Genomic DNA, 12,972 nt, shown 5'->3' with positions numbered 1-12,972 from the left:
GAACCAATTCCAGGGCTCAGAAGCTTTTTTTTTCAGGGCCCTGGATTTACAGATCAGGAGGGAAAGAAGGGCCACAATCCTGAAAACCAGAAAACCTGTGGTTGCCGTCGGGGCAGTTTGGAGAGGCTGAGTCAGCATCTTCAGCAGTGGGCAGAAGGCCAGGTGTCCATGTGGGGCTTTCTTATTAGCTCTTTTGGCCTATGGTGCCTCATCTCCTCTTCCTCTGGCTGGAAGAGCCATTCTGGCCCTGCATGTCCCACCTCTTTCTGAGAAGGGCAATTAGGACAACTTGTGGCTTCTGGAACTGATAGAAGTGTTGGGCTGGGCCCTGCTGTGAACGCAAAGTGAGGGATCCGGATAAGGAGCTTGCCAGTTAGGGGAGGGAAGGGCTTTGGGCAATGGGCAGGCTTCATAGAGAAAGAGAGGAAAGGGAGGAAACCAATAACTGTCAAGACCCTCCTGTGAGTCAAGTGCTGACTCATACACGTTATCCTTCCAATGGCCAGGTGGCAAGACATCACTATACCATTCATAGCTGAGAAAACACATGAATTCCTTAACATGTTTGGGATGTAAAAAAGAAACAGTAAAAAGAAATATAGAACAAAAAGAAAACAAGTGAATTGGATTGCCCAACCTGGGTGTTGGGGAGACAGAATGGCAGAGATGGAGGAGTCAGGAAATGAGACTGGAAGTTGGGCCTCTGTCCCACGTGGAGGGGGAGAGACACTGGAGTCCTGGACTCCCAGCACCTCCTCACCATTGCTGCTACAGCCACCCAGGGCTCGCCCATCATCACTGAGCAGAGACTCTGGGGAGCATCAGGACTCTCAGGGTCCTCTTCCTGCTACTATAACCAAAAGGGCTGGTTTGTTCCTGAACAAGGCCCTTCAGTAATATCTCTAACTTGGGAGGGAAAATAACTGCGAGCCCCTGGTAAAGGCTAGGGGAGTAGAGATACTTGCAAATCATCACGTGGTTGTCTGAATTGGAGACCTCAGGCCTCTTCCTTGAATAGATCTTGTCCAACTTTTGCCTAGGTCAGAGCCCAGGACCTCCGAGTGAGTGACAGCTTATTTGCTCATTAAAAAATGCTGAATGAAGAGGTACGCAGGTGCTTTTACTCAACTGATACTTGACTAAAAGGGTTGCCACTCATAAAGACTACAATATTAACAGAACTCAAGTTGTCCAGTGCTCACTTGTGCAGCTGTACGTGGTGACTCTGGACATAACTTTCCTGGGCAAGGATGGGGGAAACCTCTCAAGAAATACAGAGAAAATTTCTCAACTCAGTGGATGCTCTGCATGCTGCAAAGATCTGGGATCAAACAACCTGAACAGACCTGAGTAGATACACTGACTTTCTGGTTCAGCCTGTTATACAAACGAGAGAAGGATTATAAAAGCGTATTTACCAGCCCTAATTTGCTTTTAAGATAAAATAATTGAATTAAAAAGTATGCTGTTATTATTTGTACCATTTCAAATCTTTTGTATTTTAAAGGTTGATCTTGAATGTAGCTTTAATATCTTGCTTCTTCTTCTTTTTTTGAGATAGGGTCTCACTCTGTCACCCAGGCTGGTGGAGTACAGTGGCACAACCATAGCTGACTGCAGTCTTGACTTCCTGAGTTCAAGTGATCCTCCCACCTTAGCTTCCCAAGTAGCTGGGTCTACAGGCATTCACCACCATGGCCAGCTAACTTTTAAAAAAAAATTTTGTAGCCATGGGATCCCACTGTGTTGCCCAGCCTGGTCTTGAACTCCTGGGCTCAAGTGATCCTCCTGCCTTGGCCTCCCAGAGTTCTGGGATTATAGGTGTGCACCAAAATATCCTGTTTCTTAAATCAATTAGTTGCCTGTTAAAATCTACCCAGAAACTTTTTGGTTAAATCAAGAAGGTAAGCCAGGTGCAGTGGCTCAAGCCTGTAATCCCAGCACTTTGGGAGGTCGAGGCGGGTGGATCACGAGGTCAAGATATCGAGACCATCCTGGGCAACATGGTGAAACCCCGTCTCTACTAAAAATACAAAAATTAGCTGGGCATGGTGGCGCGTGCCTGTAATCCCAGCTACTCAGGAGGCTGAAGCAGGAGAATTGCCTGAACCCAGGAGGCGGAGGTTGCGGTGAGCTGAGATCGCGCCATTGCACTCCAGCCTGGGTAACAAGAGTGAAACTCCGTCTCAAAAAAAAAAAAAAAAATCAAGAAGGTATACTTTGTATTTTCACTTGCAACTCTGCATTTTCATTTGCTTTGAAAACATTTCTTTCCTAGGGATAGAGGTTTTGCTGACATTCAAACATCTCTCCTAGAGAAAGAGAGAGTGTAAGGTCATAGATCAGAGCTTCAAACCCGGAAAGTGAAAAACAGCAGTAAGATAGGAAGGAGACTGATTAAGTTTAAGGTCATGCCTGCCTAACAGAGGGGATAAGAGAAGTCCAGATAGCACAAGTGATGACTGCAAATTGGATGTGAGATCTGATTAGAATGGTATTTTTCAACCTTGGCTGGCACATTAGAATTACTGGAGTAGTTTTTAAAATATTCTTTTTTAAAGATTAAAAAAAACACCAATGCTGAAGTTATTTAGACCAACTGGATCAGACTGTCTCAGAGTGGGGCCCAGGCATGATGCTTTTTGAAAGCACCCCAGGGGATTCTAAGCTGCAGCAAGGATAGAAACTCAGAGTCTGAAGCCTAATTCCCACGGGTGCTGTCAGCAACGGCAGTGGGAAAAGACGCTGCTGCTTTTGAAGTGGGTCAGTACAGGATCACAGAAAGGCTGTCCCTACAGCAGAATGGGTAGGTCCCATTGTCACCTGCTTTTAATTGCTAAAGAATCTGAGTATCCATTAAACATATCTTGACTTTTTGTTTTTACCAGAGATGGGGTTTCACTATGTTGCCCAGGCTGGTCTTGAACTCCTGAGCTCAAGTGATCCTCCCACTTCAGCCTTCCAAGGTGCTGAGATTACAAGTGTGAGCCACAACATTCAACGTAGATCTTAATTTTGAAGTAAGTTAACTGATTGATAACTGATAAGTTATTGATAACTTATAATAACTTATCAAGAACTTATTTATTGAAGACTGACTACACAAGATGACAGTAATTCTCCTTTTTTTTTTTTTTTTTTAAGGACCAAATACAGCTTCTGACCCCCTTTACCAGGTGGAAGTTTTTCCTGAGGATTCAAATATTACTGTGGGAACCATGCTGCATTTTGTTCCCTGTGGCCCTTGAGAATACTGATCCATGGTCTTTTTAACAACCTGTGGTTCTTGGTTCTGGTGTAAGACAATGGTGGGTCAGCCCTGGAGACTGGCCACTATCTGCAGTCATTTTGGAAGCACTTGAACCTCAAGCTAAATTGAACAGGAGTGACCTGGGACTCCAGGGTACGATCATGGGAAAAGAGACCCAGGTTTTGTGCTGGGCTGATCCCTACCACTCACTCTTTGGAGATGCTAAAACTTCTCTCAGCCAGTAGAGTGATAGATGGGGAAAGGGAAGCAATTTTTATTAAATGTCTCTTCTAACCAGATGCTGTACATGGGTGATCTCAACCCTCACAGCAGCGATTCTCAGCCCTAGCTGCACATGGGAGTCACCTGGGAGTTTGCAAAACCCCAATGCCAAGGCCACAGAACCACTTCAATCGCCATCTGTGGGTGTCGATCTCAGGCATCGTAATTTTTCAAAGCTGAGAACCACGACCACTGATCCCGGTTTATAAATGAGGGAAATGAAGGCTGGGCTGTAAGTCTTGAATCTGACCACCCTGGCTTCCTCAGCTCCTCTCCACTCTGGCTCCCCTGCAGTCCAGCTTCAGTTTTTTGAGACCAGCAACTGGTTGTTATGTTCAAGAGGGAGTTTCTTATTTACCCGAGTGTGTCAAACAAGTGAATTAAGACCTTATTCTTGATTTGATCCACTTACTCAGAGTTAGGCAAATTACTTAACTCCTCCGTGTTCCAGTCTGAAATGGAGATAGTTACCAAACTGATTACAGAGCCGTCTGGGGAGAAATCGTGGGAACAAAAGCCCTTTGGAAATATACACGATCACAGAAAGGCTGTCCTTACAGCAGAATGGTTAGAGCCCACTGCCACTTACTTCTAATTTCAGGGCTGCCAAGAACATGAGCCTTGCTTTGACTTCTGATGCTAGTATCAGATTTTTTATTTATTTTTTTCTTTTTTTGGAGATGGAGTTTCGCTCTTGTTACCCAGGCTGGAGTGCAATGGTGCGATCTCGGCTCACCGCAACCTCTGCCTCCTGGGTTCAGGCAATTCTCCTGCCTCAGCCTCCCGAGTAGCTGGGATTACAGGCACGCGCCACCATGCCCAGCTAATTTTTTGTATTTTTAGTAGAGACGGGGTTTCACCATGTTGACCAGGATGGTCTTGATCTCTTCACCTCGTGATCCACCAGCCTTGGCCTCCCAAAGTGCTGGGATTACAGGCTTGAGCCACCGCACCCGGCCAATTGGTATCAGATTTTTGCCTCAAGTACCAGATTGAGAAGGATTTGCTAAGAGTGGAGTCACCCTTCAGGAGTGAGTGATGGTGGGGTGCAGCTACTGACCCTTGGATCACTATGGCCCAGTGGAAATGCTGTCCCCTTTTGCAGTAAGCCCAGGACGTTTCCAGGATATCCCACCCTGTTTGTCCTTGGAGCCTACATGCTGGGGAAAGAGTGAATGAATATTTAGCCAAATGTCTGTTTATATACATACATATATAGTTACTGCATAAGTACCAAGTTTAAAGCATGTTTATATTATATGATATATAATAACATATAATCGTGCATTAATTTGCATATATATTAACATATATAAACAGAATTCTTCTCTGACTTTGATGTAAAGGCTATTGAAGGATAATTGCTCAGCGTGGTTTACCTGGAAGCGGTTGTTCTTTCTCCAGGATACATTTTTTCATTTTTGAACATGTCCTAGGAGTGACCCCTTTTATGAAAGAACCTAGGTCTATGATTCTTGACTTAGGAGGGAGGCGAGGGATACGGGCACTGGGGCAGTGGGAGAACTAACTAAAGAACACGAGCTTGGTGGTCACTGGGCATTTCTTTCCTCCAGGGCGGTGATGTTAATGAGATGAGATATCCTATGGCCACAGGCCTCCCGTGTGTCTTTGGAACAACAGGTAGATTCTAACCATTTCCTTCCAAGGTCCACCTCAGATCAAATGGTCCCCAGGCTCTCAACCCATCTCACATGCTTCACCCATGGCCAAAGACAAATAGGCTCATGGTGGGTGCCTGGGCAGGCGCACTGCTGGGTCACAGCTGCCCTGCAGTCATGGATCCCTGTTATGGGTGACTAACGCTGTCTGTGTCATTTCTTTCAGAGCAAGAAGGGGACCCAAATCCCACCCACACCCAAACGTGGAAGCAACTTGGTGGGGTTCACTCTGCATGACACAAGACAGCCGCACTTAGAGACTCCTCGCCAGGAGCGGTGAGGTGTGACCCGCTATATTTAATACTCCCCCATGCTCAATATGTCTTTGAAGTCTCAAGTTTTATCTCCAAAATTCAAGCACACTTGAATTCTACTCATACAATAGTCATTGGCTTGATATAAAAATAATTACCAGCTTAATTAATTGACTCTTTTCTCCTAAACCTAAGCATTCAAGAAAGATGAGCCATGTCTGTCCTGTGGCTTCTGCCCCTGACATGTCATCGTGCAGCTCCTTCCCAGCCTGAGAAGCCTGAGCCTCTGTGGACCTTGTTACTTCCTCCCACCTGGGGGCCCTTTGGGGCAGGAAGGAATCTGTCCAACACCTCCGCCCTAACTCCTCACAGCCAGTGAGAGCCTTACCTATGTTGCAGTGCTCGCCAGTGTAGCCAGGGGGGCACAGGCATATGACCTGTCCCTCTGTCTCCTTGCAGGTCCCAGCACCACAGGGCTCCTCCGCACAGGACCTGGCAGGGGCTGCAATCCCCAGGGGAGAGGTTGAGCATCAAGAACACAGTCACCTGGCTACCATGGCCTCCAAGACCTCAAAGTTGGGGCATGAGGTCCCTGAAGTCCATGAGGCTGGCTTTGGATCAGCACTTTTCTCGGGCCTCTGTCCCGCCTGGGCACCTGACCCACAGCATCAGGGGGAGCTCTCTAGCTGTGAAAGCTCTCTCAGCACAAAGGAAGGCACAAAGGATCCCAGATCAAAAAACAAAGGAAAATCAGCTACTAATACCCACTGCCCAGTGCTTAGGGTTATGTGATAGTGAGATAAGCATGATGGTACAGGAACCCCTTTGTACAGGGATGGGGATGGGGATGCAGAATCTAAAGCCAGATAGCCAAAATGTCACTTCCTAGTTTCTTCAGTTGTGCAGGTTTTTGTTGTTTTGTTTTTGAGATGGAGTCTTGTTCTGTCACCAGGCTGGAGTGCAGTGGCATGGATCTCAGCTCACTGCAACCTCCGACTCCCGGGTTCAAGTGATTCCCCTGCCTCAGCCTCCTGAGTAGCTGGGCTACAGACATGCTACTGTCCAGCTAATTTTTTTGTATTTTGGTAGAGACAGGGTTTCACCATGTTGGCCAGGATGGTCTTGATCTCCCAACTTCATGATCCACCCGCCTTGGCCTCCCAAAGTGCTGGGATTACAGATGTGAGCCACCACGCCCAGCCAAAGTGTGTAGGTTTTAACACTGTGCAAAATAAGTAGTCAGAAATAAACCATCAGATTTACTCTCTCTCTTTTTTTCTCTTCATGGATGGTCAGAAGTTACAGATTTACTCTCTCATCTCACACTCACTCCAGGGTAGGGTGCATGAGCAGAATTTCTAGCATTATTATTATTATTATTATTATTATTTTTTGAGACGGAGTTTTGCTCTTGTTACCCAGGCTGGAGTGCAATGGCACGATCTCAGCTCACCGCAACTTCCGCCTCCTGGGATCAGGCAATACTCCTGCCTCAGCCTCCTGAGTAGCTGGGATTACAGGCACGTGCCACCATGCCCAGCTAATTTTTGTATTTTTAGTAGAGATGGGGTTTCACCATGTTGATTAGGATGGTCTCGATCTCTTGACCTCGCGATCCACCCACCTTGGCCTCCCAAAGTTCTGGGATTACAGGCATGAGCCACCGTGCCCGGCCTCTAGCATTATCTAAACAGTCATCCTTCTCTCCCTGTGCCAAGTACAGATAGTTGAATTCAATGTGAAAACTCATGGATTGTAACACTGCTGTAACGATAACATCACTAATCTTCACGAGTGCGCACAGTGTGATGCTAAGTGCTCACTTTATCTATGTTTATACTCTGCTTAATCGTCCCTGGTATAGTATTATCCTACTCTTATGTTACAGATGAGGCTCAGAGAGGTGAAGACTCTTGCCTGAAGCTGCAAAGCTAACCTAGGGTGGAGCTGTTCTTAGAACCTTAAAGCTACGCTGCCTCCTTCTATGCTACAGTAGCCTACAGTCTGAACTACCCAAGCACATTTAAAGGGGGGAAAAAAATCCCAACTATACCTGCAACAGTTGACTCTGATTCACCTGTCCATTCTGGAGAAGCTGGGATGGAAGCATCTGTTGGGGAGGTGGCTGTTTTGGCTGTTTGAGTCTCTTCTCCTGAGTATAGGAGGCTTGAGGACTCAATTTCTAGATGTGCCTCTGCAGGGCGCTGGGTATGCTGGGTCCACTCAGACTCTGGGGGGCTGGTGCTGATGACAATACCCAGCCCCGAGGTGTGATCAGACAGGTCTCCGCTGGTTTCAGTCCTGTCTCCAGAAGCCATGGGAGTGGCCGAAGGCAAGACTGATGCCTCCGTCCCCACGTCATCAGTGGTGGTGGATTCGCCGCTCACTTCTGGGGCAGTTGACCCCTTGCCTTCTTGAAAAGTCAAAGTGCTGCCGCTCACTTCTAGGCCAGAGGATCTCTCGAGGTCAGCTTCATGGAATGCAGAGGTGGTTTCACTCAGATCAGGGAACCCAGAAGCTTCTCCGCTGGCCTCATGGGCAGTAGATGCCTCGACCCCAGCCTCAGGATAGGCGGACGTCTCACTGCTAGATTCTGGGACAGATGACACTTCTACTCCAGATCCAGAGAGCACCAGGGTAACTCCACTAATGTCCCCAGCTGCAGAGGCTTCTCCACTGGACTCAAAAAGCTGGGGTGTGTGTGTCACAGGGGGCCCCTGTCCAAGTTCCTGAGAAACTGTTGGTTCAGTAACACCCTCCACAAACTCAGAAGTGATTAAAGTAACTTCTGGAAGTCCCGAAGCCTCTCCACTGGTGCTCATGGCTACAGAGGGTTCTCCGCTTATATCAGTGGTGCTGGCAAAATCCCCACTAAAATACAGAGTACTTGGTGGCTCTCCACTGGGCTCTACCAGCCCAGACTGCAGCCCACTTAGGTCCAGAAATCCAGAATGGTCCCCAGACAGGTCCGGTGCTCCAGAATGGGCACCACTGAGTTCTATAATGCCAGAAGGCCCTTCTCCTGCTTCTTGGGCTGTTGGAGATTGGGTTACAGATTCCACCGAAGTTCTGTCTATAAGAGAGACAGTGGGGAAACCAGATGGAAGTCCACTGCCAGAATATGCTCCCGAGGGTAGGCTGCTCCCACTCTCAGCTCCAGAGGGTTCTCCACTGACCTCAGCTATGCCACTTGGTAGGCCACTGAATTCTGGAGTCTGGGATGTAAACCTACTGGAATCGACAGTTCCAGAAAACTGTCCACTGACATCCACTATCCCAGATTTGCCTGACAGATCTTCCTCTCCAGAAGGGAGTCCACTGAGGTCCACAGACCCCAAACCTTCTTCTTCTTTAAACGTTGTAGGGGTCACTTCGACCAAACTGGTGTCCACAAATGTAATGCCAGAAGATTCACCGCTGCCACTCGTGGAACCAGAAACCAGTCCAGGGATTCCTGACGTTGCCCCACTGAGCTCTGGCAACCCTGAAGGCTGCCCGCTGAGATCAGGGACCCCGGATGTTTCTCCACTCAGGTCGGTTATGCCAAATGGTTGACCAGTGCCATAAAGGATTCCAGATGCTTCTCCACTAACACCTGGTTGTCCAGAGGACACCCCGCTAAGCTCAGTCACTCCAGATGTTTCCCCACTGGTGTCAGGAAACCCTGATGGCTGCCCACTAACCTCAAAAACCCCAGATGTTCCCCCACTGATGTCAGGAAACCCTGAGGGCTGTCCACTGACACCAAAGAGTCCAGATGTTTCCCCACTGATGTCAGGAGACCCAGATGCTTGGCCACTGAGTTCAGTTCCCGAAGGGAGTCCACTAGCTCCCCCACTAATGTCCAGCTCACTGAAAGGCAGCCCAGATACTTCTCCTGCACCACTGACACCAATGGTTCCCCTCCCTTCCAGTTCACTCCCAGTGGAGGCTGTGACCACTTCTACCAATGTAGAATCCACTAGGGAGACAGTTGGGAATCCAGATGGAAGTCCACTAAAGTCAGGCAGGCCAGAGGATGGGCCACTTCCAAGGTCCACCCCAGAATACTCGCCACTAAATCCAAAGGGAAGTCCACTTGTTTCTGGAGCTTGCCCACTTCCTAGAGTTCCAGAAGGCAGTTTACCCAAGTCCAAGTCTCCAGAAGCTGAACCCACCAAGTCTTCTTTTCCAGAAGGCAACCCACTGAGATCCTCAGCTCCAGAAGCTGAAGTCTCTAGACTCTCCCTTCCAGAAGGAAGTCCACTGAGGTCAGTCCCTACTCCAAAAGCAGAGGTCTCTAGACCTTCTTCTCCAGAAGGAAGTCCACTGAGGTCCCCAACTCCAGAGACAGAAGTCTCTGGAACTTCTCCTACAGAAGGAAGTCCACTGAGGTCCCCTACTCCAGAGGCAGAAGTCTCTAGAACTTCTCCAGAAGGGAGCCTGCTGAGGTCCTCTACCCCAGAAGCAGAGGTCTCTAGACCTTCCCCTGAAGGAAGTTCACTGACATCTTCTACTCCAGAGGCAGAAGTCTCTACAGCTTCTCCAGAAGGAAGCCCACTGATGTCCTCTACTCCAGAGGCAGAAGTCTCTAGAACTTCTCCTCCAGAAGGAAGTCCACTGAGGTCTCCTACTCCAGAGGTAGAAGTCTCTAGAACTTCTCCAGAAGGAAGCCCACTGAGGTCTCCTACTCCAGAGGTAGAAGTCTCTAGAACTTCTCCAGAAGGAAGCCCACTGAGGTCTCCTACTCCAGAGGTAGAAGTCTCTAGAACTTCTCCAGAAGGAAGCCCACTGAGGTCTCCTACTCCAGAGGTAGAAGTCTCTAGAACTTCTCCAGAAGGAAGCCCACTGAGGTCTCCTACTCCAGAGGTAGAAGTCTCTAGAACTTCTCCAGAAGGAAGCCCACTGAGGTCTCCTACTCCAGAGGTAGAAGTCTCTAGAACTTCTCCAGAAGGAAGCCCACTAATGTCCTCTACTCCAGAGGCAGTAGTCTCTAGAACTTCTCCTGCAGAAGAAAGTCCACTAAGGTCCCCTACTCCAGACGCAGAAATCTCTAGACCTTCTCTTCCAGAAGGAAGTCTGCTAAGGTCTTCTACTTCAGAGGTAGAAGTCTCTAGAACTTCTCCAGAAGGAAGTCCACTGAGGTCTCCTACTCCAGAGGCAGAAGTCTCTAGAACTTCTCCAGAAGGAAGTCCACTGAGGTCCCCAGCTCCAGAGGCAGAGCCCTCTAGGATCTCACCTCCAGAGGGCAGTTCACCAACCATAGGTGTGCTGGACCATTCAATTCTCTCTCCATCCCCTGAGGCCAGTCCACTTTCCACAGGCAGGCCTGAGCCCACTGTGGAAGTAAGACCACTGGAGTCAAGGTCTCCAGAGGGCAGTCCACTTGCCCTGTCCCCTGACAGCTGCCCACTGAAGTCAAGGTGTCCTGAAGCATTTCCACTGCCTGTGAAGTCACCACTGACTTCAGGGGCGCCAGATTCTTCCCCAGAGCCTGGAAGCTCAGTCCAGCTGGGCACCAGGGTTGAAGGTGTGTATGGCTCTTCTGAAGCTGATGGCTCCTCTGAAGTGGGTGGCTCCTGGGAGGGGAATGGTTCCACCGAGGGGGACGGCTCCGTCGAAGGGGATGGCCCCACTGAGGGGAATGGTTCCACCGAGGGGAATGGCTCCTCTGAGGGGGATGGTTCCTCTGAGGCAGAGGGCACTTCAGTTGCAGAAGGGCCTTCTGTGCTTTCCTCTGTTGCTGCGCCAGTGGGAGGCCAAGTCGGAAGGATCCCTGTAGGAAAGAAGGAAGAAAGATGAGATGTGAGTTTGTTAACTCTGCCCCATTTTAAGCTCATATATAGAATCTAAACTTCATTTTTTCCACAGTAAAATTTTTCTCTCAAGAGCTTAGAGATGTGTCTAGATGCTTTGTAATGGAAATGTGTAAAATATCAAAGGAAGGAAGGATGGGAGAAAAGAAGGAAGGAAGGAAGGAAGGAAGGAAGGGAGGGAGGGAGGGAGGGAGGGAGGGAGGGAGGGAGGGAGGGAGAGAGGAAGGGAGGGAGGGAGGGAAGGAAGAAGGCAGGAGGATAGGGAGAAAGGAAGGAAGGAGGATAGGGAGAAGGGAAGGAGGGAGATAGGGAATTAGGAAGCTCCCCCAATCGCCCACAGGACCACGGGCTACACAGGCTGAGACACGGGGCCACCATCCGCAACCCACTGGATGTGGGGGCCTGGCCACCGCCAAAGACCACCAAGGTCATCCTGCAAGTACTTCCATATTTCCATCTCATTGATCTGGTGTCATGGTTTTCAAAGCTTGGACTCGCAGTGCCAGCATCCTCTGGGAGCTCGATAGAAAAGCAAATTCCTAGACCTCACCGCAGCCCCACTGATTCAGCACCTCCAGGGAGGAGCCTGGCACGCTGCATTTTAGCAAGCCCTCACTGTGATGCTGGACGTCACTTGAATGTAAGAACTGTTCATCTTAAGCGATCCCTCTGAGGAAGGGAGGGAAAGGTGGTACTGTTTGTAGACATACAGTGACTTTTTCCAATTCTGAGAACCCTATTACAGACCATTTGAAAAACAGAGAAAAGGAAAAAAGGAAACCTCGCAATTCTAAATAATCAAGGCTACATCCTTTGCTTTAGGTCTTTTTTCCCGCACTGCATTTTAACCTTGTGCATACCATGGGGCCTACTTCCCAGATGGGGCCCCTGAGCGCTGAGGGTGCTGGGTCCACTGAGCAGGTTCAGTTTGTTCTTGCTGAGGGAGAATCATAGAGGGAGCAGCGGGGCCTGAAGGGTAGCAGTGGTGCCATGCAGAAAAAAAAAATTAGCTGGGCAGGACCCAGAAAAAGATTATTTTGATTTTGATATGTATGTATGTATGTATCTATCTATCTATGAAACACACCAGGATGACCATTTGCATTTATAATATAACAGTTCTCTCTTAAATACATTTACATTTCTTTCTCTTTTTTTTTGGAGACAGGGTCTCACTCTGTAGTCCAGACCTCAGTGTGGTGGTGCCATCTCTGCTCACTGCAATCTCCACCTCCTGGGTTCAAGTGATTCTCCTGCCTCAGCCTCCTGAGTAGCTGGGACTACAGGTGCATGCCACCACGCCTGGCTAATTTTTGTATTTTTAGTAGACACTAGGTTTCACCATGTTGGCCAGGCTGGTCTTAAACTCCTGGCCTCAAGTGGTCCTCCCGCCTTGGCCTCTCAAAGTGCTCGGATTACAGGCATGAGCTACCACACTCGGATTTACATTTGTTTTTTGAAAGCAAGTCAATTTAAAGCAAAAGACATGGAACAAACGATAGTGCAGACGGTTCCCAGATATGGCTGAAATCAGCAAGGTGGTCAGGAACTGAAGTCTGGAAAACATTTCTATGGGGCTGCTGGAGCTACTTCCCCACTGGTAACTTCCCACTAGTGGTTGCCAGAGTCCTGTGCAAAGTCATACCCTGATGCCAAAGAGGACTGTCATTCTTGTTCTGGTGAAGGACGAGGGAGGCCACGAGTAGGTGCGA

General features: G+C 48.7%; 1 protein-coding gene across 4 annotated transcripts in view; it reads right to left on the bottom strand.

Moving 5' to 3' along the window:
- ACAN (aggrecan) overlaps window positions 1-12,972 on the bottom strand; it is a 72,197-nt gene that overhangs the window by 9,533 nt on the left and 49,692 nt on the right. For 2 of the 4 annotated variants that reach the window (XM_035303749.3, XM_035303750.3), the window contains exons 12-13: window positions 7,519-11,220; window positions 5,854-5,967 (exon numbers count right to left, since the gene is read on the bottom strand). In XM_035303749.3, coding sequence (XP_035159640.3) covers window positions 5,854-5,967; window positions 7,519-11,220 — 3,816 coding nt within the window. The remainder of the gene's footprint in view (window positions 1-5,853; window positions 5,968-7,518; window positions 11,221-12,972) is intronic. The other 2 variants (XM_035303751.3, XM_035303752.3) reach the window with 1 other exon arrangement.

Source organism: Callithrix jacchus, chromosome 6 (genome assembly GCF_049354715.1).
Source record: "Callithrix jacchus isolate 240 chromosome 6, calJac240_pri, whole genome shotgun sequence".
In the NCBI taxonomy this organism is placed as follows: Eukaryota; Metazoa; Chordata; class Mammalia; order Primates; family Cebidae; genus Callithrix; species Callithrix jacchus.
This window is presented reverse-complemented; position numbering and strand designations above follow the sequence as displayed.